At 40.0% G+C, this 20,881-nt stretch overlaps 1 protein-coding gene across 11 annotated transcripts in view; it reads right to left on the reverse strand.

Moving 5' to 3' along the window:
- SLC8A1 (solute carrier family 8 member A1) overlaps positions 1-20,881 on the reverse strand; it is a 380,167-nt gene that overhangs the window by 55,075 nt on the left and 304,211 nt on the right. For 6 of the 11 annotated variants that reach the window (XM_060653270.3, XM_060653263.3, XM_060653299.3 and 3 more), the window contains 5 exons: positions 10,073-10,179; positions 6,920-6,940; positions 6,469-6,486; positions 6,342-6,356; positions 2,370-2,438 (listed from right to left, as the gene is read on the reverse strand). In XM_060653270.3, the coding sequence (XP_060509253.1) occupies positions 2,370-2,438; positions 6,342-6,356; positions 6,469-6,486; positions 6,920-6,940; positions 10,073-10,179 (230 nt within the window). Of the gene's footprint in view, positions 1-2,369; positions 2,439-6,341; positions 6,357-6,468; positions 6,487-6,919; positions 6,941-9,420; positions 9,525-10,072; positions 10,180-20,881 lie in introns of all 11 variants that reach the window. The other 5 variants (XM_060653230.3, XM_060653222.3, XM_060653254.3 and 2 more) reach the window with 5 other exon arrangements.

Consider the following 20,881-nt stretch of genomic DNA (forward strand, 5'->3'; position numbering starts at 1 on the left):
CCATCCTTCTGATCAGGATGAAATGCTTAGTTCGGTGCTATTATATCTGTAACTAGTTCCTGACATTTGCTGTATATGCATATAAAAATTCTGTTTGTTGTTCACATGAGAAGTGAGGTATAGAGATGGGAGAGCTTAGAATGCAGCGAGGTGAGGCTGAGAAATCGGGGTGGGGAAGCAGCTTGCTCTCTGTCTAAGGGAGTCAGGGAAGCCTTCAGAAAAGAGGAAATATTTGAAATTGGCCTTGGAACCTGCAGAGCAGCTTGCCAGGTGAAGTTGGTGGTAAGGTTGGCTAGAAGGTGGTATAGAAGGGGGCATTCCAGGCAGACAGATGTCCAAGCACAAAGGCATAATGCCATGGAAAGGTCAGGGCTATTTGCACTTAATAAATGTCATGAACATTTAAGAGAGAATTGTATGTGATAGAAAGGAAGCAACTAGATAAATCCTGGTGTTGCTCTGCAACGATACTGATAAATTAGTATCTGTGGTACAGATTGTTGATGCTGGCAAATACTGGTCTGTTTTTTTAAAAAGTGTCCTCTCTTGGGGCGCCTGGGTGGCTCAGTCGGTTAAGCGTCCGACTTCAGCTCAGGTCATGATCTCACAGTCCGTGAGTTCGAGCCCCGCGTTGGGCTCTGTGCTGACAGCTCAGAGCCTGGAGCCCGTTTTAGATTCTGTGTCTCCCTCTCTCTGCCCCTCCTCTGTTCATGCTCTGTCTCTCTCTGTCTCAGAAATAAATAAACATTAAAAAAATTAAAAAAAAAAGTGTCCTCTCTTTGGGGACACCTGGATGGCTCAGTCGGTTAAGCATCCAACTCTCAGTTTTGGCTCAGGTCATGATCTCACGGTTTCCTGAGTTCGAGCCCTGTATCAGGCTCTGTGCTGACAGTGGGGAGCCTGCTTGGGATTCATTCTCTCTCTCTCTCTCTCTCTCTCTCTCTCTCTCTCTCTCTTTCTCTTTCCCTCACACTCATGCTGCTCATACTGTCTCTGTCTCTCTCAAAATGAAAGAAAGTGTCCTCTCTTTAAAAAAAAGCCTCTCTTGAGATATCTTTTATTGGTTGGGGGAAACAGTTTAACATCATTTGTTTGGATGGTCTATTATATTTGTTTCCTTTTCACTTGGTTGGTTTTTGTTTTTGTTTTGATTTGTTTCCTTTTCATTTTGAATGCTGGATCAAACACAGTCCATTTTACTCTGGCCAAGTCAGTTTCACCTCCTTACTTATGCACAGTGATAACATACTGGAGTTTTAGTTTGGCTTGTCAGAGAATTCATTCTCTGTCTCTGTCTCTGCATACATATACAAGTATACTTTTAAAATTCACCATATTTAATTGAGAAGTTGATAGTAAATCACATAACATCATAGGCTTAACCAACCACACAATTTAAAGATCAAATGTGTATTTCATACCCACTGTAAAAATCAGTATTTTTTTAGTGTTTATTTTTTAGAGAGAGGTTGAGAAAGGGCGAAGCTGAGAGGGGCAGAGAGAGGGGGAGACAGAGGATCCAAAGTAGGCTCCGTGCTGACAGCAGGCAGCCTGATTTAGGGCTCAAGTCCACAAACTGTGAGATTATGACTTGAGCCGAAGTTGGATGCTCAACTGACTGAGCCACCCAGGCACCCCATAAAATCGGTATTGACAGGACATAAACGAAGCCTGTGATAAAACCACCAGTCAAGTCTGGGTATCATGATTATTGAGTGGGTAAGTCTGATGTGAGGAATAGGAAAGTCCTACTGGGGCAGGAGGAAGTGTTTCTACCACAGTGGCCAGTGATGGCGATGATTGAGGAATGAATATCCCTGTCCTCATCCAGAGACTTGGAGATGATGCCTGGGCTCTATGCTTACGGCAGATTTGGGATGACTGCGTGGTCCTCTGGTCACCTTGGCAATGTTCCCTCTAGAGAACCCCCCACAGATGTATTATCATCAGTGTGTATGTGGCTATCATCACATTGCCTGGAGGCAAGGAAGGCAGGCTCTGGAAAGAAATACAGCTTGCTTTTAAAGAAACTTCATTATACTTGGAATGTAAGACCCATTTTGAGAAGCGAGACTTGTGAGAAATCTGGAATATGTTGAAACTTGAGAGGGAGAGGCCATGGGGTCAATCTTCTCTTCAGGTCCATTTGCTCCCTTGACTATGCATCCTGTCCTGTGTGGATATGCTTGTGTTATTGTTGATGACCCACCATACTTCCAGCTGCAGAGAAGCCACTGTATCCTTTAGCAATGTTCTAGAGGGGACAGGGGCCAAACTGTTTCATGTCTAAAGACTTCAAGAACACTTGAAGGCAGTCAACTTCAAGCTAACTAAACTGTGGTTGTCAAGAACCATGATGCAATGAGTACCTGCAAAGGTGATTACAGTAGAAGGGATCGGATGTTCTCTAGCATGAACTTTCCGGAAGACAGGCTGGCCTAGCAAAAAGGACAGGCAGAAAATCAGCAGAGTGGATGTACTGGTTTGCTACCAGAGCTTTGTGGAATTAGTAAGCTAAACATCACATCCAGATGCACACATCACAAGCAGTGTTAGTTTGAGGACTGAGTTACTCCTACGGAGGTCACAGAAGTGAACAAATAAATGCAGTAAGTGTTCTAGGAGCCAAGCCAGATTATGTGAATGAACCACACCCTCCTCAGTAGGGGGTGCTGCTAGATTCCTGCAAGCGTCTGAGGTGGAGTGTCCATGCCCTTCAAGTGACTGCTTCCAGAGGCCTCACAAAACAACGGAAAGCACTTGGTGTGATGACAGGTAACCTGGTTTTGAAGCCTACTGGTGCCAATGACATAGCCAATAACCTCGAGCAGGTTATTTCCCAGTTTCCCTGCATGTAAATGGGGATAATAGTACCTGCTCCATCCACAGCATAGGTTTGTTTGAGGGTCTAGTGACATAGCATCTGGGAACATGCTTATTTATTTCCTGGGCAGTCTGAATAGGAGAATGTTTTATCCACTGGCAGGCTTTGCAAGGGTACACCATCATCACAGTAACTCTTGGGTTATTTGGGCCTAGGGTTTTCGTTAAACTTCTGGCTCAATCGACTGCCAAATCCACCTGCCGTTGACTTCTACCAAGAGCTACCTAGAACTGATCTGAGAATTGATGAAATCGACTTGGTGCCAACTTTTGCCAAAATGCTTGCCATCTAAGTTTGGGCAAAGCATTCTCTTCTCTGAGACTCAGTTTCCTCAACTGTAAAGGAAGCTAAAATTGAAGAGGGTTGGTTCCTCTACCCTAGGTACTGCAGTGATTGAAGTGTGTTACAATGTCAGAATTTTCATACTTTGGCTTTCTTAAAAAGCCACGTACCTTGTTAAGTCTACTGTATTATGAGAATCATCTAACTGGGAGAGCAACTTTGAGAGAAGTATATTGACTTTTAATATACAACTCTATGGCTGCCTGTTTAGGGAATCGCACATGCCTCTCTCTTCTCCAAATTGAACCAGAATACTTAATTTTTTTTAAACAATCCAAATTAATGTGCTCTAGTTTCACACCACAAGCAGTGTGATGCACATGCAATGAGTCCCCCCTCATTGCTCATTTGACTGGAAGTCACACTGATGGCATTTATGAGACATGGCTGGGCTTTGGATTGCAAAGGGGTTAAGATGAAGGTAGGAAAGAAGAGGTTGAAAGGGAGGAAATGAAGGTGCTAGGGTTAGAACACCCATCATTAGAGGGCCAGGCTCTGAATCCAGATGGGTGATTTGGGGTAGATTGATTAATCAGTTGATTAATCTCTTTCAACCTTCGTTTCCTTCATATAGGTGAGAACAATAATATCTTCGTAAGGTTGAAGATTAAATGGTATACCAAATTACAAACTCTAATGAGCTATAACGTATAGGAGGTTATCATGTTTTATGCCATAAAGGTCAAGGGAGAATGAGATCATAGGTCCCAACAAGGGCCTTTCAATGAGGCAAGGTCTAGGAGCAACACATAAAGATTTGCAAATTCCAAAATCACCTCCAGCACTTAATGTCCACCACTAATGAAATCTCTGAAATATATTGGGCTGTGGACCAAATGACTTTTTTCAATTTCCATATATTCTGCTTCAGATTTAGATTTTCACACTCAGCTGCACAAGACTACAGAAAAGCTGCCGGCGGAGGCCAAGGGCTAGATTAATTCTTCTCTACTGCCCTTGCATCTCAAAGCCTTGACTTCAAAGCCTCAAAGTGACTTCAAAGGAAAGTTCTTTAGGCTTAAAGCTGCTTTTCACTGTGTAGACCTAAATTTTAGAACCTTCCCCAGGGCATCTATAGCGTGTGGATCCCAGGTATTCTGACCCAGCTCAGGAGAAGAAGGGTCATCTAAAGTGAGAGGGGCCTGCCAATGTGGAGATTCCCAGAGAGTTTTGGAACATTCTCTTGTTCTAACTGTATCAATTTCAAGTGTTGGGAAGAGGGGTGCAAGAACATAAAATCTCAAATTAAATTAAATTTCAAATTAAAGCCTTAAGAAAGATTTAATGAAGTAAGTACATGAAATGATAGAAATCTTTGGAAGACGTGATTCTGTTCTCTTGAACGCAAGATGTATCCAAGGCAGGAAATGTTGGGCATTGCTGGACGGATATTCTAGAACATGATATGAACAATTTCTGGGGAAAGAAAACTAGGATCCTGTTATTACCTAGATATTTAAAAGGGAGGGTGCTTCAAGTGACACAAAAGGAAGGCCCGAAAAGCAAAATCCTGACATAGTCAATGAGCAGGAAAATAGGAAAATAGCTAAATACATCAATGTATTTTAAGAAGGCAACATGTAGCCAGTGATTTTCTAGTGAAGATCTCATTATCAGGCTGCACAGGACTTAAGGTGCTGCTAGACCCTACAATATTTCTCCAATGGTTGACTTTTTAATTTCTAATTATTTCAGAATCCATGAAGGCTACCTTGCCCAATTTCCACCTCCCTCACATCTCACAAGGACAACCACCTTATTGGGTGCCAGGAGCAGAGTATTTCCAAGAAGACTTCAGTGAGTTCAAACATGGGATGAGAAAAATAAGATAAAAGTTTTAAAACTAAATGCAAATTCCCATGCTTGGATTCAAAACCAGCATCTTCAGCAGTGCACAACTGGGGAGACTTGACGGGGCGGGTGGGGGGAGCTTCACATGGTTCAGATTTTAAAAACCCTCTGTGAGGACTTGCCCTGTTTTAGCATTTTTATCCTTTTCAATGTCTGTGTCTCTGAGAGTCTATGGATTATTTCATCATTAAATGCCGTGTCCGGGGAGGAGAAGCGGAGAGCAAAGACCCCCTGTGAAATTGCTCGCATTCAGAAAGTTCCACTTTGGACAGAATCATATTGGAACGACCTGATCATGAGTTTATATGAACAGTGGTTTAATTAATTCCCAACTCCGCCACCATAGCATTTGCAAAATGGAAATTTTTGGAAATATTTCCCCCCTTAAATATTTTGGTTCAGCTGATTTCAGGAAAAAAAGAATGCACTGTTGGTATCTGCACAACATATTGAAAATGCCATGGCCATTAGGATGCCTTTAGAGACATCTTCAACCTGCACCTTCACACAGATCAGACCTACCATTTATTATTTCTGTCCCTCTCTAAATCTGCATAGATGATTCTGAAAAAGTGAGAAAATGCTTAGGGTCAAAAGGGAGGGTGCCGTAAGGAAACATCTTCCTTCTGTACACAAGAAAATAGCTTTAGAGTGTTTGGAATAGTTTAATGTAATCAACACAGGCTGGACACCAGTATGAATTTGAGAGTTTTAAACTTTTTGACTCGCAGTTTGGGTTTTTATAGAACACTCTGTAATGCACCCGAAGAGGCCATGATTATAAAGCTCAAACTGAAGTCCCCAAACAGGGGCTCAGATTGGTGCTGTGGGGTGAGGGGAAAGGAATGCTCTGTCCTCTGCTAACCGGGCATCATGTATTAGTAGGGGCCTGAACTTGGGCCATGGAGTGGTCCTAGATGTCAATTCCTCTGTTTCCTTAAGGCCAGCAATTGTCTTATTTATTCTGGCACTCTGGAGCATCTGGCAGGGGTACACAGCACATCATCAGTGCTACGTGAACATTTATAAATCGACCAGTATCAAAATGTGAACAATTACAGGTTCTCCATACAAATGTGCATATACAGAAACACAACACACACGTTGTTAATGTGTAAAACGTTAAATGTGTAAAGTCAACAAGAGCACACCATGTGCCACGGCTAAATGTTAATGCAGGTTACCTAAAATGTGGTTTTGGTTTGATTTTTAAGGGCATTTGGGGGAAAATGAAGAACATTAAAAAAAAAAAAAACTGTCTTACCGTACAGGTATTTTCCTTCATAAAAGCAAATAAAAATGAGAAGTGATTTTTAAAAATGTAAACAACACATGGTGAAAACAGCAAAAAAAAAAAAAAAATTGACGTCATTAGCTTTAAAAATTCATACCTGTTATTGTGAAGCCACCTAAAAAAGAAAAAAGAACAAATGTTACAATTTATTTAACTTACAATCTAAATAACAAATACCAGTGACATTGGCTGCCTGACCACCCATCTAAGATACAGAAACTTGCCAAATTATATTCACAGTTAAGAAAAAACTGAAAACATCTGCACATGATTTAATCGCTACTCATTCTTTTAAGATTACGGGGCTTAGTGCACAAATTTAATTCTTGTGCATACCTAAGCAACCGCTGGTTTTTAAAAAGACTGCACTGAACTAAAAATGGAATATAAACTGAACTACACAAAAATGAGGCCAGCGGTCCTACACAACAATATGGCTAGTAAATCAACAGAAATAAAAGAAGAGTCAGAAAGGTACTGTATCACCTGACATTCATGGAAAATAACTTAGAAAAATGGAAAGGAAATGCAAGAAATGAAATGCTTACCAAGCTCATTCAGTAACAGGGCTGTGAAAGAAACAGACAAAGACAAACACAGAATAAGAGACCAGATGAATAATGAAAGTAAGAGGAATATCAGCAGAAAGAAATCCAGGCAGATTTGATTCAGTGGTAGGGGGCCACTGCTAACATGAGTGCACCCCAAGGAAATGTGGCATTGGGAATATTTTCAAATAAACAATCCCAACGCTAATTTTTGCAAATGTGTGTGGTTGATTATATATGTGTACAGTTCACCTGGGGACTTCATAAAACATTTCTACTGTATATGTTTACATATACTATACGTATCCAGTTTACCACACACAGTAGAAATATTTTACGGAGTTAATCTTAACTTTATTTGACTGAGTCTTCCTCATTACATATTGCCAGAGAGTTACTGAACTCAACATACGGGAGCCTTAAATCATCCAGGATCTCAGGTATGATACCTGTCGTTCAATGACAATAGATAGAACATCTCAGGAAATTCTATTTTGGCTGCCCTGCCTGACGGAGACTTTGGCACAAGGTAAAGCCCTCTCTGGAGGTTCTACTTATTTGGTATTCACTGGCCATCAAGAGATGCTTATGTTTTTTAAACCTTCAAAACTTGAGTCCCAGGAATTAGTACTTATGTGTGTGTCCTTATCTATGACTTCTGCATATTATAAGTGCACGATCACACTACTTCTTGTGGACCTGTAACTTCATGGAAACCGACAAGGCAGGTGGAGGTGGGGTGGGGTGGGACGTCCTTGATTTATCTTCCAGGTTATGTGCTTTAAACCCAGACTATACAGTGGCGCTTCATTTTGGTGAAAGCTACCTAGCTAAACATATACCAATTACTTCGGGAGTTGTGGAGGAGAATGCTACAATTGTTTTCAGCCCTGTTTTCCTGCTAATGGTAGTGGCATTAGAGGATACTTTCTAAAACAAGTCAGTAATTTCACTTATAGTGACAAGAATCCACTTGGAAGGGTGCGAAACCAGATAGTGCTATCAAGGAATTTTAATTTGCTTTCACATGAGGGCATATTTTACTAAAATGGCAATTGAAAGAGCTGTATCTAAGATGCTCTTCCTTTAGATAAAAGACAGTGTTTTGGAGGAATACATTTAGAAGTAAGTGCTTTTTTCCTGTATGTTAATGAGGCATTTTTGATCCCATCTTTGTAAGAAATCAGCTCAGTTTTCTAAAGTGTCTTTTCCTTCTGCCTACTGCCTATGGAGCATATTAAATAGACCGCATTAAAATGAGTCTCCAAAATATTCCTTTGGGACATGATTAAGTCAGGACATACACTTTTTTTTTTTTTCTGATGGACTCTGAAGTCTGTGAGTTCTTACAAATGTGAGATCAAGTTCCCCCAAATGTTGAGTCTATATAGGAATAGACTATATTTGATTTTTTTTTCTTACATGTAAAAGTATAAATTTCTTACCAAGTGGTCTAATCATCTCCTATGCTACTGCATGCATGTTTGTATGCAGTGAGTAAGAGCTATTAATGTGTAGAATGCTCATTTTACGTAATCCCTTTAAAATGGCCACTAGTAGAGGATAATTATATGAAGCCCTTGTAATAATTCAGAACAAAATATTATCTTTAAGGGTGGTATAAAATTCCTGTCCTTCCTTTTGAAAACTAGGCCGTGGAAATAGCTATAAAATCAAAGAGCACAAAGAAATTGGCTTCTTTGTTCAAATATTTTCTAAAAATATGTAAGTACAAATCAACTAAAAAAAAAATCTAGCTTTAAGGATACTGCTATTTATTTTTCCTTTTTACTATATATATTAGAAAACTGTCAATTCTATAAGGATCAAAACATTTTGGAGCATAAGGCTGGCTAGGCCTTAAGCAAGGCCTAAATTCGTGTCTACCTCTTGTCCCTTGGAAATGTCATATTTGATGATATGAAAAATCTTAGGCCAAATGGATGCTACAATGCGTACAACAGTATTCTTCAAGGGTCTTTGCTCTTATTAAATATCTATTTTTTTGAAAACTGGGTTGTCGAAAGGAGCCTAATTACTGAATTATCTCAAAAGTTCCTATTAGTTGCCATTAGACTAATGGCATTAGTTATAAGTCATTACTTATTAGTCATTACTAATAAGCATTATCACTAAGTTTTTATGACTAATGTTCAAGGGGAGATTTGGTAGTCAGAAGCACATTTTAGAACAATCCCTGAATAGTGAATAACTGAACACAGAAATCATGCTTTTAGATCATCACTTCTGATTTACAGAAATCTCTTACGGTATTTCTTAAGTCTGCGTTTCAATCCAGGTTAGTGGGCGTTTCCTGAAGAGAGGGGGCATTTCTTGGTGCACTTGTGAATGAGGGAAGGGGATGAAATTGCTAAAGCTTCCAAGGAAATAAAGGATAGTACTTGGAGCCGAGGAAGAGGAGAGAGTTAAGTGTGAGAGTAGGAGACACGGAGAGAGAAGAGTACAATTTCTCGCTGGTATGTCTTTGTATACTCTCACACCTGTCATTCCTCTTCTTATCCATTTTGGTTCCTCAAGCACAAGGGAGAAACTGCACTCTTTCTCATATTCCTCACGGTCAAATATTCTAATGGTAATGATCTTCCTGTGGGAACACAAGACAAAGGCAAAACAAATGGTTGGCGTCACACGCTCATGCTAGGTGTTCACCAAGCTGCATGTCACTGTGATGTTATGAAGGTTGAACTGGCAACACATGGACCTCCAGAAGTATGTAAAAGGGCATCACGGCTACTCCCAGCTGGCCCCGGTGACGTTTTCTTCCAATTTACCACTTACACCATTTCTTCCTGCTTCACTTAGCTGTCAGGAAGTACCCCAACTTAGGAAGAGAGATCAGAAAGTTGGCTTCATTTTGGCCTGGCAAACATTAGCACCATCTTTCCCAGAAATGGAGGCCTGATTGACTGCACTGAACATTCGTTTCTCAGCCCTGCAGCGTGCAGAGTGGCCAGAATTGGCTGATGGAGCTACAGGTTGGGACCGCTGTGGCCCCCGGGGGTGAGATCTATGCCCTGTTACATAGGTGGAGGGATGTGCGTGTTGTGAGTCACGTCTGAAGAGTGCAGGCATCCAGGGGTGGCACAGGCCAGCAAGAAGCTGTTGGGCTCAGCCCTGGAGCAGCTCCCCCACCTTTCTTCTCACTCATCTCCACCAGGCGGGGCTCTCCAATCTCAAGGAAGAAGGTCTTGTTTTTCTCATACTCCTCATCATCAATTACCTTGACTGATATTGTTTTGCTGAAACAGAGAAGAGTAGAAATTGACGAACAAGGGAAAGAGAAGAGAAGGAACATAGAGAAGAGGAAAGCAAGGTTAACGAGCTGCACTTCGACAAACTTCTGTACTTCCAGAGAACCTTCCGTACTGTGACTTTGTTCTTCCAGAATGGGTGTGGGGTAGGTCTGTAAGATTATAGAGGTCACCCAATGCATAGCTCCCCTGCCCAAGGCCATGGAATGATTTTAGGAAACACGTAGCACTCAGGACTAATAGGTTTATCATCATCATGAGGAGGAAAAGCAGAAGAACACAGATCACAATAATAAGAAAATAAATATTTACTTAGTAAATGCCTTAATCGTAGGATTGTCTGAGCTGTGCCCCGGAAATCAATCCTTTAGAACAAATAGGTAAATCACATCAAAATATCAACAGAGGTTATCTGTGAGTGACTGGCTTATGGGTCATTTTTTAATTTTTTTACCTTCATTCTGTTTTACTGTATTTCCAAACATAATATTTTTATCATAAAGTTTTATTAAAGTAATAAATGTATAAGACCATCACAAAATAAAATCAAACACTTTTATGTTACCCCACCCAATGTCCTAGAATCAGACTCTTATTCAAGTTAGTCAGATTTTCCACCTAGATCTCAAGGGGAAGGTGTTCATGTTTTATTTGTCTTTCTGAAGAAGAAAGCTGAGGCCTCCCAATAAGCTGTTTTGGAAGGTGGGGGATGGGGAACCATGATGTTATAGTTATTTTCATCCCTCCAAAGTTGAATTTCAACTCTTACAAAATATACCATTTATACTATTTCCAACTCTAGCAATACACCAAGGCATTTAGTTAAGAATTCTTCCTGTAATCCATCCATTAGCACTTCTAGTCTTAGGGTCCTCTGGTTGAGAGTGACTGACAGACAGTAGGACAAATACAAATATTATGCAAATGTCAATTTCCCATAAGCCTGATGACTGTGAAAAGAAATCTAATGTTACCTTCTAGTTAATAAGGGCTTAATCACTTCCTATATTGCAACTTACTCAGAGCCCCCTAAACACTTGTTTGTCCTTGAAAAAAAATTTTTTTCAGTAACATTGGCCAAGAACATTTCTTACTAAAGTTTTTGAAACAATGAATTTACATAGACACAGTTTTAATGTCATGGACGTTATTTAGTTTGAGTGGAGTTTTCTAGATCTTCTGGAACAAATTTTGTTTATAATCTTTTTTTTTTTTCTTCTAGTTATTGATCAAAGCCATCAAGTTTCATTTAGACCTATGTATGACAACGAGCTTCAGTGTTCTTTCCTAGTATTAAATAAAGGTAGAAGTTGTTTTTAATTTTCTGAAAATCCTAGTTCCTAATGCTAAATGCTTTAGTCTTACTTTCTGGGGTTAACATTGTGGAAATGAGATCAAATGATTGCGTCTGGTCCTTTGGAGCCCCATAACCGGCTCTCTGCTCCTCAGCTAAAGAATGTCCCTAAATGATGCTCATATCTAATTTCTCATTACTGAGGAATTGGGGTTCATAACAGGGCCTTTTCTATCTCAGCTGTGTTCTCAAAGACTGAAATACTAAGGCCAGATGAACATCTGTAAATGACTAAAACAATAATTATTTTTATTTATTTTTTATTTTTTAAATCATTTTTAAAGAGTAGTTAGGTATTTACAAAACTACCAACAATGTGATGAAGTCCAACTACATGTATACAGTGAACAGTTCCTGTCTTAACTTCTAGAATTGTTTTCTGGAAGTGACCCATTTACTTAGAGAGACAGAGAGAGAGAGTGAGAGAGTGTGTAAATATATAATAAAATCAGCCTGCCTTGATTATATTAAGATATCTGATCATTCCTCAATCTCCAAAAGTTAAAAATTATTAGAGAGAGCACAAGAGATGTAAGCCATGATGATACATGAACTCTTCATTTCAGAACTGAATTTGATGTTATCAGTGAAATCAAGTTTATTTTGCAAAACCTGCCAAATGTCTATCCTCTTTGTCATTGAATTTATGCATTTGGGGTATTAATTTCCATCTTCCTGCCTTATAGTCATAAACTACAGTTGTACAATTCCACTAAAGAAATCACCCATAAGACCAAGTGTGGCAAAGTGCCGATGGGCATTAGAAGGGCCCTGCCACCATCTTCTGGACTTGATGGTCTAACATGCCTTATCAAGGCAACTTCATGAAGTTGAATGAATGTAGCTTAATGTAGTTCAGCTACATTAAGCTGAATGTCATGTTGCAATGCTCTTGCTTATATTACCTAAAAACATTTGACTTCTCTTTCTGCATCTTGCAGTCCCAACCCATCCTATGTGTAATCCCACGTTTTTTTGATTTGCATAAATAGAGCACCATAGAGTCGACTGGAGTAGCCTGGCTAACCGGGTAAGTCTGTTAAGAAAAAACTATCGGTTTTCTTCCCCAAAAGCAACATGATCACTCATTCACAAATGAATGGAAGTAACCAAATAACATTGTTTCATATCCTTTGTGAATTTAATCCTCTATTGTTGTAGCAGCTTTATTTTCTATACTCTGGAGTATGAGAAATATAAAATCCCACACAATTTGTATAATAAAATAAGCACTGAAAATTTACCTTTAGATTATCAATATTTACTAGGTCCATAATCCTTAGAAAATGTTTCAGGATTTGATAACTGTAAGACTGGAAAGTCAAAGATGAAGAAAAAGAAAACAGTACCTCTGTAGGTGCCTGGCAAAGACACCTAAAATAGATGGGATTTGCATAATGGCATATTATTTCAAAATCATTAATAATACCATCAATAGTATCCCTGATAGGAGGAACCATTAAATTATAAATTGATTTTGGTGCTCTTGCATAGTAAAACTATTAATAGGCAACTTGATTATTGAAGGACATTTCAGTCCATTTAAAGAGGCAGGATAAAGTTAATCCTTATGAATTAGCCCTTGAAATCAAGAGAGGCAAAAATCAGAAGAGATTGCTAATGTTCACCTTTCACTTCTCCCCCTAGCAAAGGTAGCAAAGGTGAAAATGACTAACATAATTTGAGAGAGAAAGAGAGAGCGAGCACGAGCAGAGGAGGGGCAGAAGGAGAGGGAGAATCTTAACCAGGCTTCATACTCAGCGCAGAGCCCAGCCCAGAGTCTGACTTGGGGGCTCGATCCCAGGACCATGAGATCATGACCTGAGCTGAAATCAAGAGCCAGAAGCTTAACCGATTGAGCCACCCAGGCACCCCCTAACCAATGTAATTTTTAAGGGAACTTATCCTTAGGCTGTCCTTTGCTCACTTTTCAGAGCCTAATGCCACTTCTTCCATCACAGGGGAAGTTACATGAGATGGGGTGGATTTGGTAAGGACTCCAGTTATTCTAGTTTGATAATCAGCAGAAGCACACCTCTGTTCCTCATAATTTTGCAGTGGATATAGAATCTCAAGGACTGAAAAGATTAAAGGCCCTCCCATTTGCACCTCACCCCCACCCCCCATTGCCACACCAATCCCATATTCAAAGGGCTTTTGCTTTATAACAGGACTCCCTCTCCCTGAGAACACAGATTCGTGTTGGCTGTCCTTTTGTTCTCTTTACCGACAGGTAGCAGTCAAGTTTTATTTCTTTAGACTGAAAGGTTAACCAAAACAAGACTGGAAGACTCAGGTAGACATAGCCCTTCAACCAACGACAACTCTTGTACTCTGATTGCCCTGATAAGGAACAAATAGAAAAGCTGATATCGTGCAATTTTCATCTACCATAATTATGAAGAAGGTAATGAGAACTTTTCACTTGATTTTTTTAAAACATCTCTCTAAAGTTGTTGAGTGTACTATAAAAAATATGTTTTCTGGAAACTAGCAAAGTAGTTACAAACCTTATGATAACATTAGATGATTTCTCAATATGGCCAAAATTTTTATAGTAATACACCTTGGTTCCATTTCTAGGGGGGAAAAGATTTTAAGGAAGATCAATTTGTTTAGTGGAAAAATACGGGCCATTCCTTTTGATTTCTTTGTAGTGCTTTTTCTCTGATAATAAACCAACAACTATTTGACTTCTCAGTCTCTCTGGTATCTGATGGGTCTCAAAAGACCCAAACACCTTATAACATTCGACCAAGGAGTTTGTATATCTGGTGGTGACTCAGGCAGATGGTGGGAAAGGAAAGAAAGAGGTGGCTTTCGTAGCAGAGGTAAAAAAAAAAAATCTCTGTAAAATATATTCTGATATCTCATCAGTAAGTCAAAGTAGCATCAGGGCCTCTTTTTCTATGTCAACCTCAATTTGCCCTTCTGTGGTTTTTCTCAAGACTGTTCTTGATGTTAAGAGAAGTGAGAAAAAGATGAGTTTGGGAGGTAAGAGAAGAGACTCTACTTTTAAATCCCCATGTAAAAGATTTTAGTGAGTATTTCACATATTTGGATACTGCAATGGCTATTTTAACATTTATTTAAAAAAAACCCTAAACTCTCTTTAGGCCTACTGAGAAGTCAATGAACCTATGAGCACTTTACATTTCTTAATTCACCTGTCTTCATAACAGCCCTAGAAGTAACTTCTGCTGCTTAACATTCACAGAGGAAACAATGACTCAGAGAAGTTAAGAAACTTCCAAGGTCACAAAGTGAGACTCCTATGACTGGCTTCAAAGACCAATACCTTCAATTGTATGACGCACAAAGTTCCTTATTCATTCAGCTGTGCAGTATTTTTATGACCACTTTAAAGGATCTGGATCATTATTATAAATTAATATAGAGGTTTATTGTTTTATCTTTCTGTTAAGGATTGCCTAGATTAGCAATAGTAGAATTTCAATTCTATTTTTAAAAGGAGAGCAGCACATATATTTTATGATGGCTGTTCTAAAAAGTGGAATCCCTGAGGAGATAGAGGTCCTATTAGAAGTAATCGAAAAGTGCCATGAATAGGTAGGGACTCACCAATTCTGAGAACTTTGAGCCACGGCTCAGTAGCCTCAGCCTCATAGGGAGAGGTGGGGGGCTTGTTAGAACTTCAGAATCTCAGGCCTACCCCCCGGGCCCACCAAATCAGATCTGTGTATTAACAAGATACCCAGATGACACTATGCATGTTAAAGTTTGAGAATCACGGATCTAGAGAGGACAATGCGTTCTTTTATTAAGTCAGATGACAAATTAAGAGGCTGGTAATAGCTGGGCTTGTGTTTCGGTTCTGTCTGCATATTAGAATCACATGTGGAGCTTTGCAAACTTTAAGTGGGGGGCTCGGCTCACTCGAAAGCAGTGAAGTCAAACACTCTGGTTGTGGGGCCCCAGCAAGAATACAGTTTTTAAAAGTTTTCCGGGTGATTCCAATATGCAGTAGGGGCTGACAACTGGCTAATGGGGAGCAAGACTGTATGCCTGATGTTTAAAAGAATGTATTAAATAAAGAATAGATAGAATTGTGAGAAGGTCAGAGTCAAAACTAAATTGCAGGTCTAATTAGCAATCTAGACTGAAACATGGGAGAAACATTTTGCTTTGTCCTTCACTAAAGTGGATTATATAGACTATTTAAATTGCTCTTTTCTCCTCTGAGGAAATGCTGGTCTCCTCAGGCCACCCTAATAGTATAGGTGAGAAAACACCTTGAGCATTCAGGCAGCAGGGTTTACACTCATACAGAGTTCTTTCCTTCCCAACCAAGTGATAGGAACTCTGGTGATAGGCTTTTACACAATGGAAGTTCTACTGGGAGAGTAGGAAAAATAAGGATTTCAGTTGCCACAGAAGATAGTAATGCCTCATATCCCCACTCTCAGCTTCTGAGCCATGTCAGTGAAAGGCATGTTGGTGGAACTGAAAACTTTCCACATTAGGGCTACCATACTTAGACTCAAGAAAGAAGTGACCCAGGATTGATTACATCTGAAGGGAAAACATCTGGCAACTTCTCCCACCACAGCGTGATGTCATCAGGTGAGGCAAATTTGAAATTTAGTGTTAAAAGCTTTGTTATAGACTATTACTCAAAAGGACAAGCCAGCTGGAAAATGGGCAAAGGATCCGAATAGACACTTCTCCAAAGAAGATCAACAAATGCACAATAAGTATGTGAAGAGATGCTCAACATCATTAGTTAGTGGGGGAAATGCCAATGAAAACAGCAATGGGCTACCAATTCAAACCCACTAAGATGGCTAGAAGCAAACACACAGATAATGACAAGTGTTGTAGAGAATGTAGAGGGGTTAGAACTCTCTTACGCTGCTGGCAGGAATGCAAAATTCTGCAGAAAAGACCTAGCAATATCTCCAAAATTAAAAAAACAGAGTGACCGTATGACCCAGCGATTCCACTTGTAGGTCTTCATAGCAAGATTATTCATGAAAGCCCCAAGGTGGAAACAACCTAACTATCCATCAACTAATGAGCGAATAAACATAATGTGGTCTGTCTACACAATGGAGTATTACTCAACAAGAAAAAGAAATGAAATTCTGACACACACTAACTGAGGGATGGCAGAACATGTCACATTGGTATGCTGATAATTTTGAGTTATAGGCACTCGAAAAACAGCAAATGCAGGGACAGCCTTTCTCTGAACCGCACCCCCTGCCCCCCGGCCCCCCGCCATCTGCCTAAAGACAGATACTCTAAAAGGAGCTTGACTGTCACAGATTCCCTCCCTGCGAGTGTCATCAGCCATTACCACAGGAGACGAGAGTACAAGTGGATGTCACATCCTGACAAACTTTGTCACAAACTGTCATACTTCCCATCTGTTCTTCTAAGGGTCTAATCATCTTTCCTAAAAATCATCTGCTTTCTTCTCAGAGGCCTACATTCCCCACCTCTTCCCCTACTAAGATGGTATTTAAGCGTGCATTTAAGCTACCTTAGGGAATAACTAATTTTTCCCTGGGTGTCTCTCATGTAGACATGAAGTATACATGTTAGTAAGTTTTATTTCTCTTATTTATCTTTCTTTTAGTCCAAGGTCTCAGCCAAGAACCCTAAAAGGTAGAGGAAAAATTATCTTTCCTCCCCTACACTTCAACAATGGATGAACCATGGAATCATTATGCTGAATGAAAGAAGCCAGACACAGAAGTTCATATATGGTATGATTCATTTATATGAAAAGTCCAGAATAGGCAAACCCATAGGGGCAGAAAGTAGATTAGTGGCTGCCTAGGGCTGAGGTTTGGCGGGGGGGAGGGGGTTGTCAGTAATTGGATGGTGACTATTCATGGGAATGGGTTTTCATTTGGGGGTGATAAAAATGTTCTACAATTGATTGTAGCAATGGTTACACAATTCCAAACATACACTAAACCTCATTGAATCACATATTTTAAATAAGTGAACGTATGACATGTGAATTGTGTCTTCATAAAGCTGTTATTGTTTTTTCAAAGCAAGCTTCAGGATAAATCCTAGTCTTTAGAAAGAACTGTGTCTTGGGTGAGAAAATGCTGTGAGGATGTTGAGGCTTTCTGGTACGGAGTTTCAAATTTCGCTGGTCCTGCTAAACAGAAAATTGGAGTGCTGCATGCCAGAGACAGGGAGGGCCATGTGCCCCAAAGCTAAGCACCATTGCTCAGTCCGTCAGCACCATGGGCCCTCAATCCATCCCTTTCCCCAGGTTTCCCCACAGAATCCTTCCCTCCAGGATCAAGGGTTATTGATGTTGTACTTTGACATGCTAAGCATTTCTGGTGGCTCCTACCTCAGGCCTAGCTTCCTTGGCTGGTTTCTTTCCCCAAAGTACAAAGTATTATGAAATGTCAGAAGTGGCATTTCCCTCATGGCATTTATTTAAAAAGAAAAGGAAAGGACTGTAATCATAGGTCATGCTGCTGCCCCTTGCTGAGTCCACAGCTCTCTACGTATCACCTCGGGCATTATCCAGCACCGTTGTTGACATTGATTTCTCTCTGCCTACAAGGAAAGATGAGCTTGCTATGGATTGCCTTTGTATGCTTGGTTTAAATTCCTGGCCCATTTTAAGCTTTGTTTGTTTTTTTCCTTCAAAAATTGATTTGATGAGTTAGTTGGGGATTTGGAGTAACAGAGAGAAAGGGGCAGTCAGAGAAGACTCACGCATATATTCTCCACATTTTCCATAAGTGACCCAAATCCACTCCCCTAATTAACATTCCAAATAGGATAAAACACACTGCTATTCATATTATTTCTAATAATGTTTTCCCATCACCTTTAGATTAGGAGAAACTCCGGGTATAGATCTACTTGGGATTTTGCTCAAGTTTCCATGCTAAGATGGGTCATAAAGGAGGGGCCAGGCCATGACTCAATCTGTTGTTTCCTTTGTTGACAGGTCGAGAGCATCAAACTGGGATGCGGATTACACAAGTTCATTGGTATCTTGATTCGGCCACTTTCTAGCCAAGGTATTTGGACCAGTTCTGGCATCCTTCTAAACATCAATGTTACCGTCTATCAAATGGGGATAATAAAGCTCACTGCACAGTGACTGATGTTCACAGTGTCGTGATGATCAAATAGGGGGTGTCATCATTCATCAACTGTAGATGATACAACTTCACAGGTAGTCACAAAGATGAAATAACACAATGCATGCAAAATAATTTTGCAAAGGACTCTAAAATGTTATGAACAGTTGTTATTATTAGTTGAAAAGGAGTGGCTTACTCTGTAGTTCTTACTTGCCTGTTTACCCAGTCACCTCAAAAGGGGCAGTTGGCGGGGCGCCTAGGTGGCTCAGTCACTTAAGTGTCTGACTTCAGCTCAGGTCATGATCTCGTGGTTTGTGAGTTCTAGCCCCACGTCGGGCTCTGTGCTGACAGCTCAGAGCCTGGAGCCTGCTTCAGATTCTGTGTCTCCTCCTCTCTCTGCCCCTCCCCTGCTCATGCTCACTCTCTGTCTCTCAATAATGAATAAACGTTAAAATTAAAAAAAAAGAAAGGCAGTTGGCAGATGGTGGAGGTGGGGGTCAGGAAATATTTGATGGAGTCATGGGCCATACCCTCAAATTCACTCTCCTGTGTAGCTTGGGATCACATCCTATATAATGGCCTACCTAGTACAGAACCCTGAAATCAGAGAAGCAAGTGGCATAAAGGCTAGTAGTGTTCAGCTTCCCAGTCCCAGCTCTGCTAGGTCCCCTTTTACATCAGCTAGTTACACGGAGGGGACTGAAATCATGCTTTTCCAGAGCTCCTGCTCTGAAGAGAGGTTGACAAACAGGGATAGTACTATTCTGGCACTTAAATAGACTCTGAGGTTGAGAGTTGCTAAAGTAGCTAAATGAAGGGAGTTTTTTGGGAGGCTTGTCATCCATGCCCTGATCTCCACATTATCAAGTGGTAATTGAAATGATTGCTTCAAGCAAGGCAAGAGGCAGGGCCAGCTAAAATCCTGCTGTTCTCTTGGGATACCCACAGAATTTTACAGAGCACTGGATCAGGGGTTTTCCAATGGCGGCTTACCCTATTTTATTTTTTTCTGCTTCCTTTTGTAACTGAAAGGCAACCAATTTATTTTTTCCAAATGCAAAATAGGAACAAATGTAATTCATTTTTGATCTTTCTCCTTTCAGCAAGGTCAGCTTTAGTCTCTAAAGAAAAACCTGTGAGCTCCCTTCCTGTCCTGTGCTGGTTGACCACTTGAAAGAAACATTGCCGGGACCCTAGAATTATTGCTCTAATAAATAATATGCTAAGAATTCTAGTATCCCCCAGGGTTCTATTCTATTATAGCAGGCTAGTGTGAAAACCACATGAGTAAAGTTTTGAAGAGAAAATGGTATGAATGTGTTAAAGTGATCATAATTTTGTGATATATAAAATCTATACCTTACCATTGCCTCCTTGCTGTACAGTCAATAAACTTCAGTCTTAAGGAGGGTAAAGTCATAAAGATCCTTGGTTTGTTACCTAAATGTACATGCTGACAATTGGTCAGTATAGTGAAAAATAAAGTGGATCAAGCATTGGACATCATGTTGAAATACGTGAAAACAGATCTTTGTCTAGATGTTTAAAGACCGTTTAAAATTATTGGCGTTGCGCAAGTTCCATGAGAGAGAGACTTTTAACCAAATGGTGGAGGGTTCTCAGCATCTTGAAACTGCTCCCTTAACTTGTCAGGACAGCTTAAGCGTCCACAGTCTGAGGTCTCTGCTGTACTCCATACAGGGAATGGGAAAGGCCAAATTCTGTAGAAAATGTTGTTTTGACAAATCCCTCAAAGTTGAGGATAATGTTCGATACTTTGTGGCATCAAGGATAACACATAACACATAAATATCTTTGGTTCCATTTTTGAAACTTCTGTCAAGTCCTCAATTTATAATTTTTTTTATAAAAGGCCACTGCCCTTAATAAGAATTTGGAATTAAGTGAAATTGATGCTGGTGAATTGCAACAAAACTTTTGAGTTCCCATCCTTTTCAAAAGCTCTCTTCATATTGGACATTTCAAACATTGCTGGGTTATTACTGAATCTCTCTCCAGAGATTATTTCTGCCTTTGGACTTTCTTCCTCTGTCAAGATTCTTTGTTCAATGTAGAGTTTCCCTGGAAAACAGTGGAAGGATTTCACTCCTAGAATGTTACAGAACAGCAGCTAGTGTATGCTGAAAGCATCTCTATCCAAAAGAGTCCAGCTTTAAAAATAGAACATCATGAAATAAAGCTGGGCTTTCTTACATTTTTTTATTTACATGCTTTCTCTCTTTTT

The sequence above is a fragment of the Panthera onca genome, chromosome A3 (genome assembly GCF_046562875.1).
Source record: "Panthera onca isolate mPanOnc1 chromosome A3, mPanOnc1 haplotype 2, whole genome shotgun sequence".
Lineage (NCBI taxonomy): Eukaryota > Metazoa > Chordata > Mammalia > Carnivora > Felidae > Panthera > Panthera onca.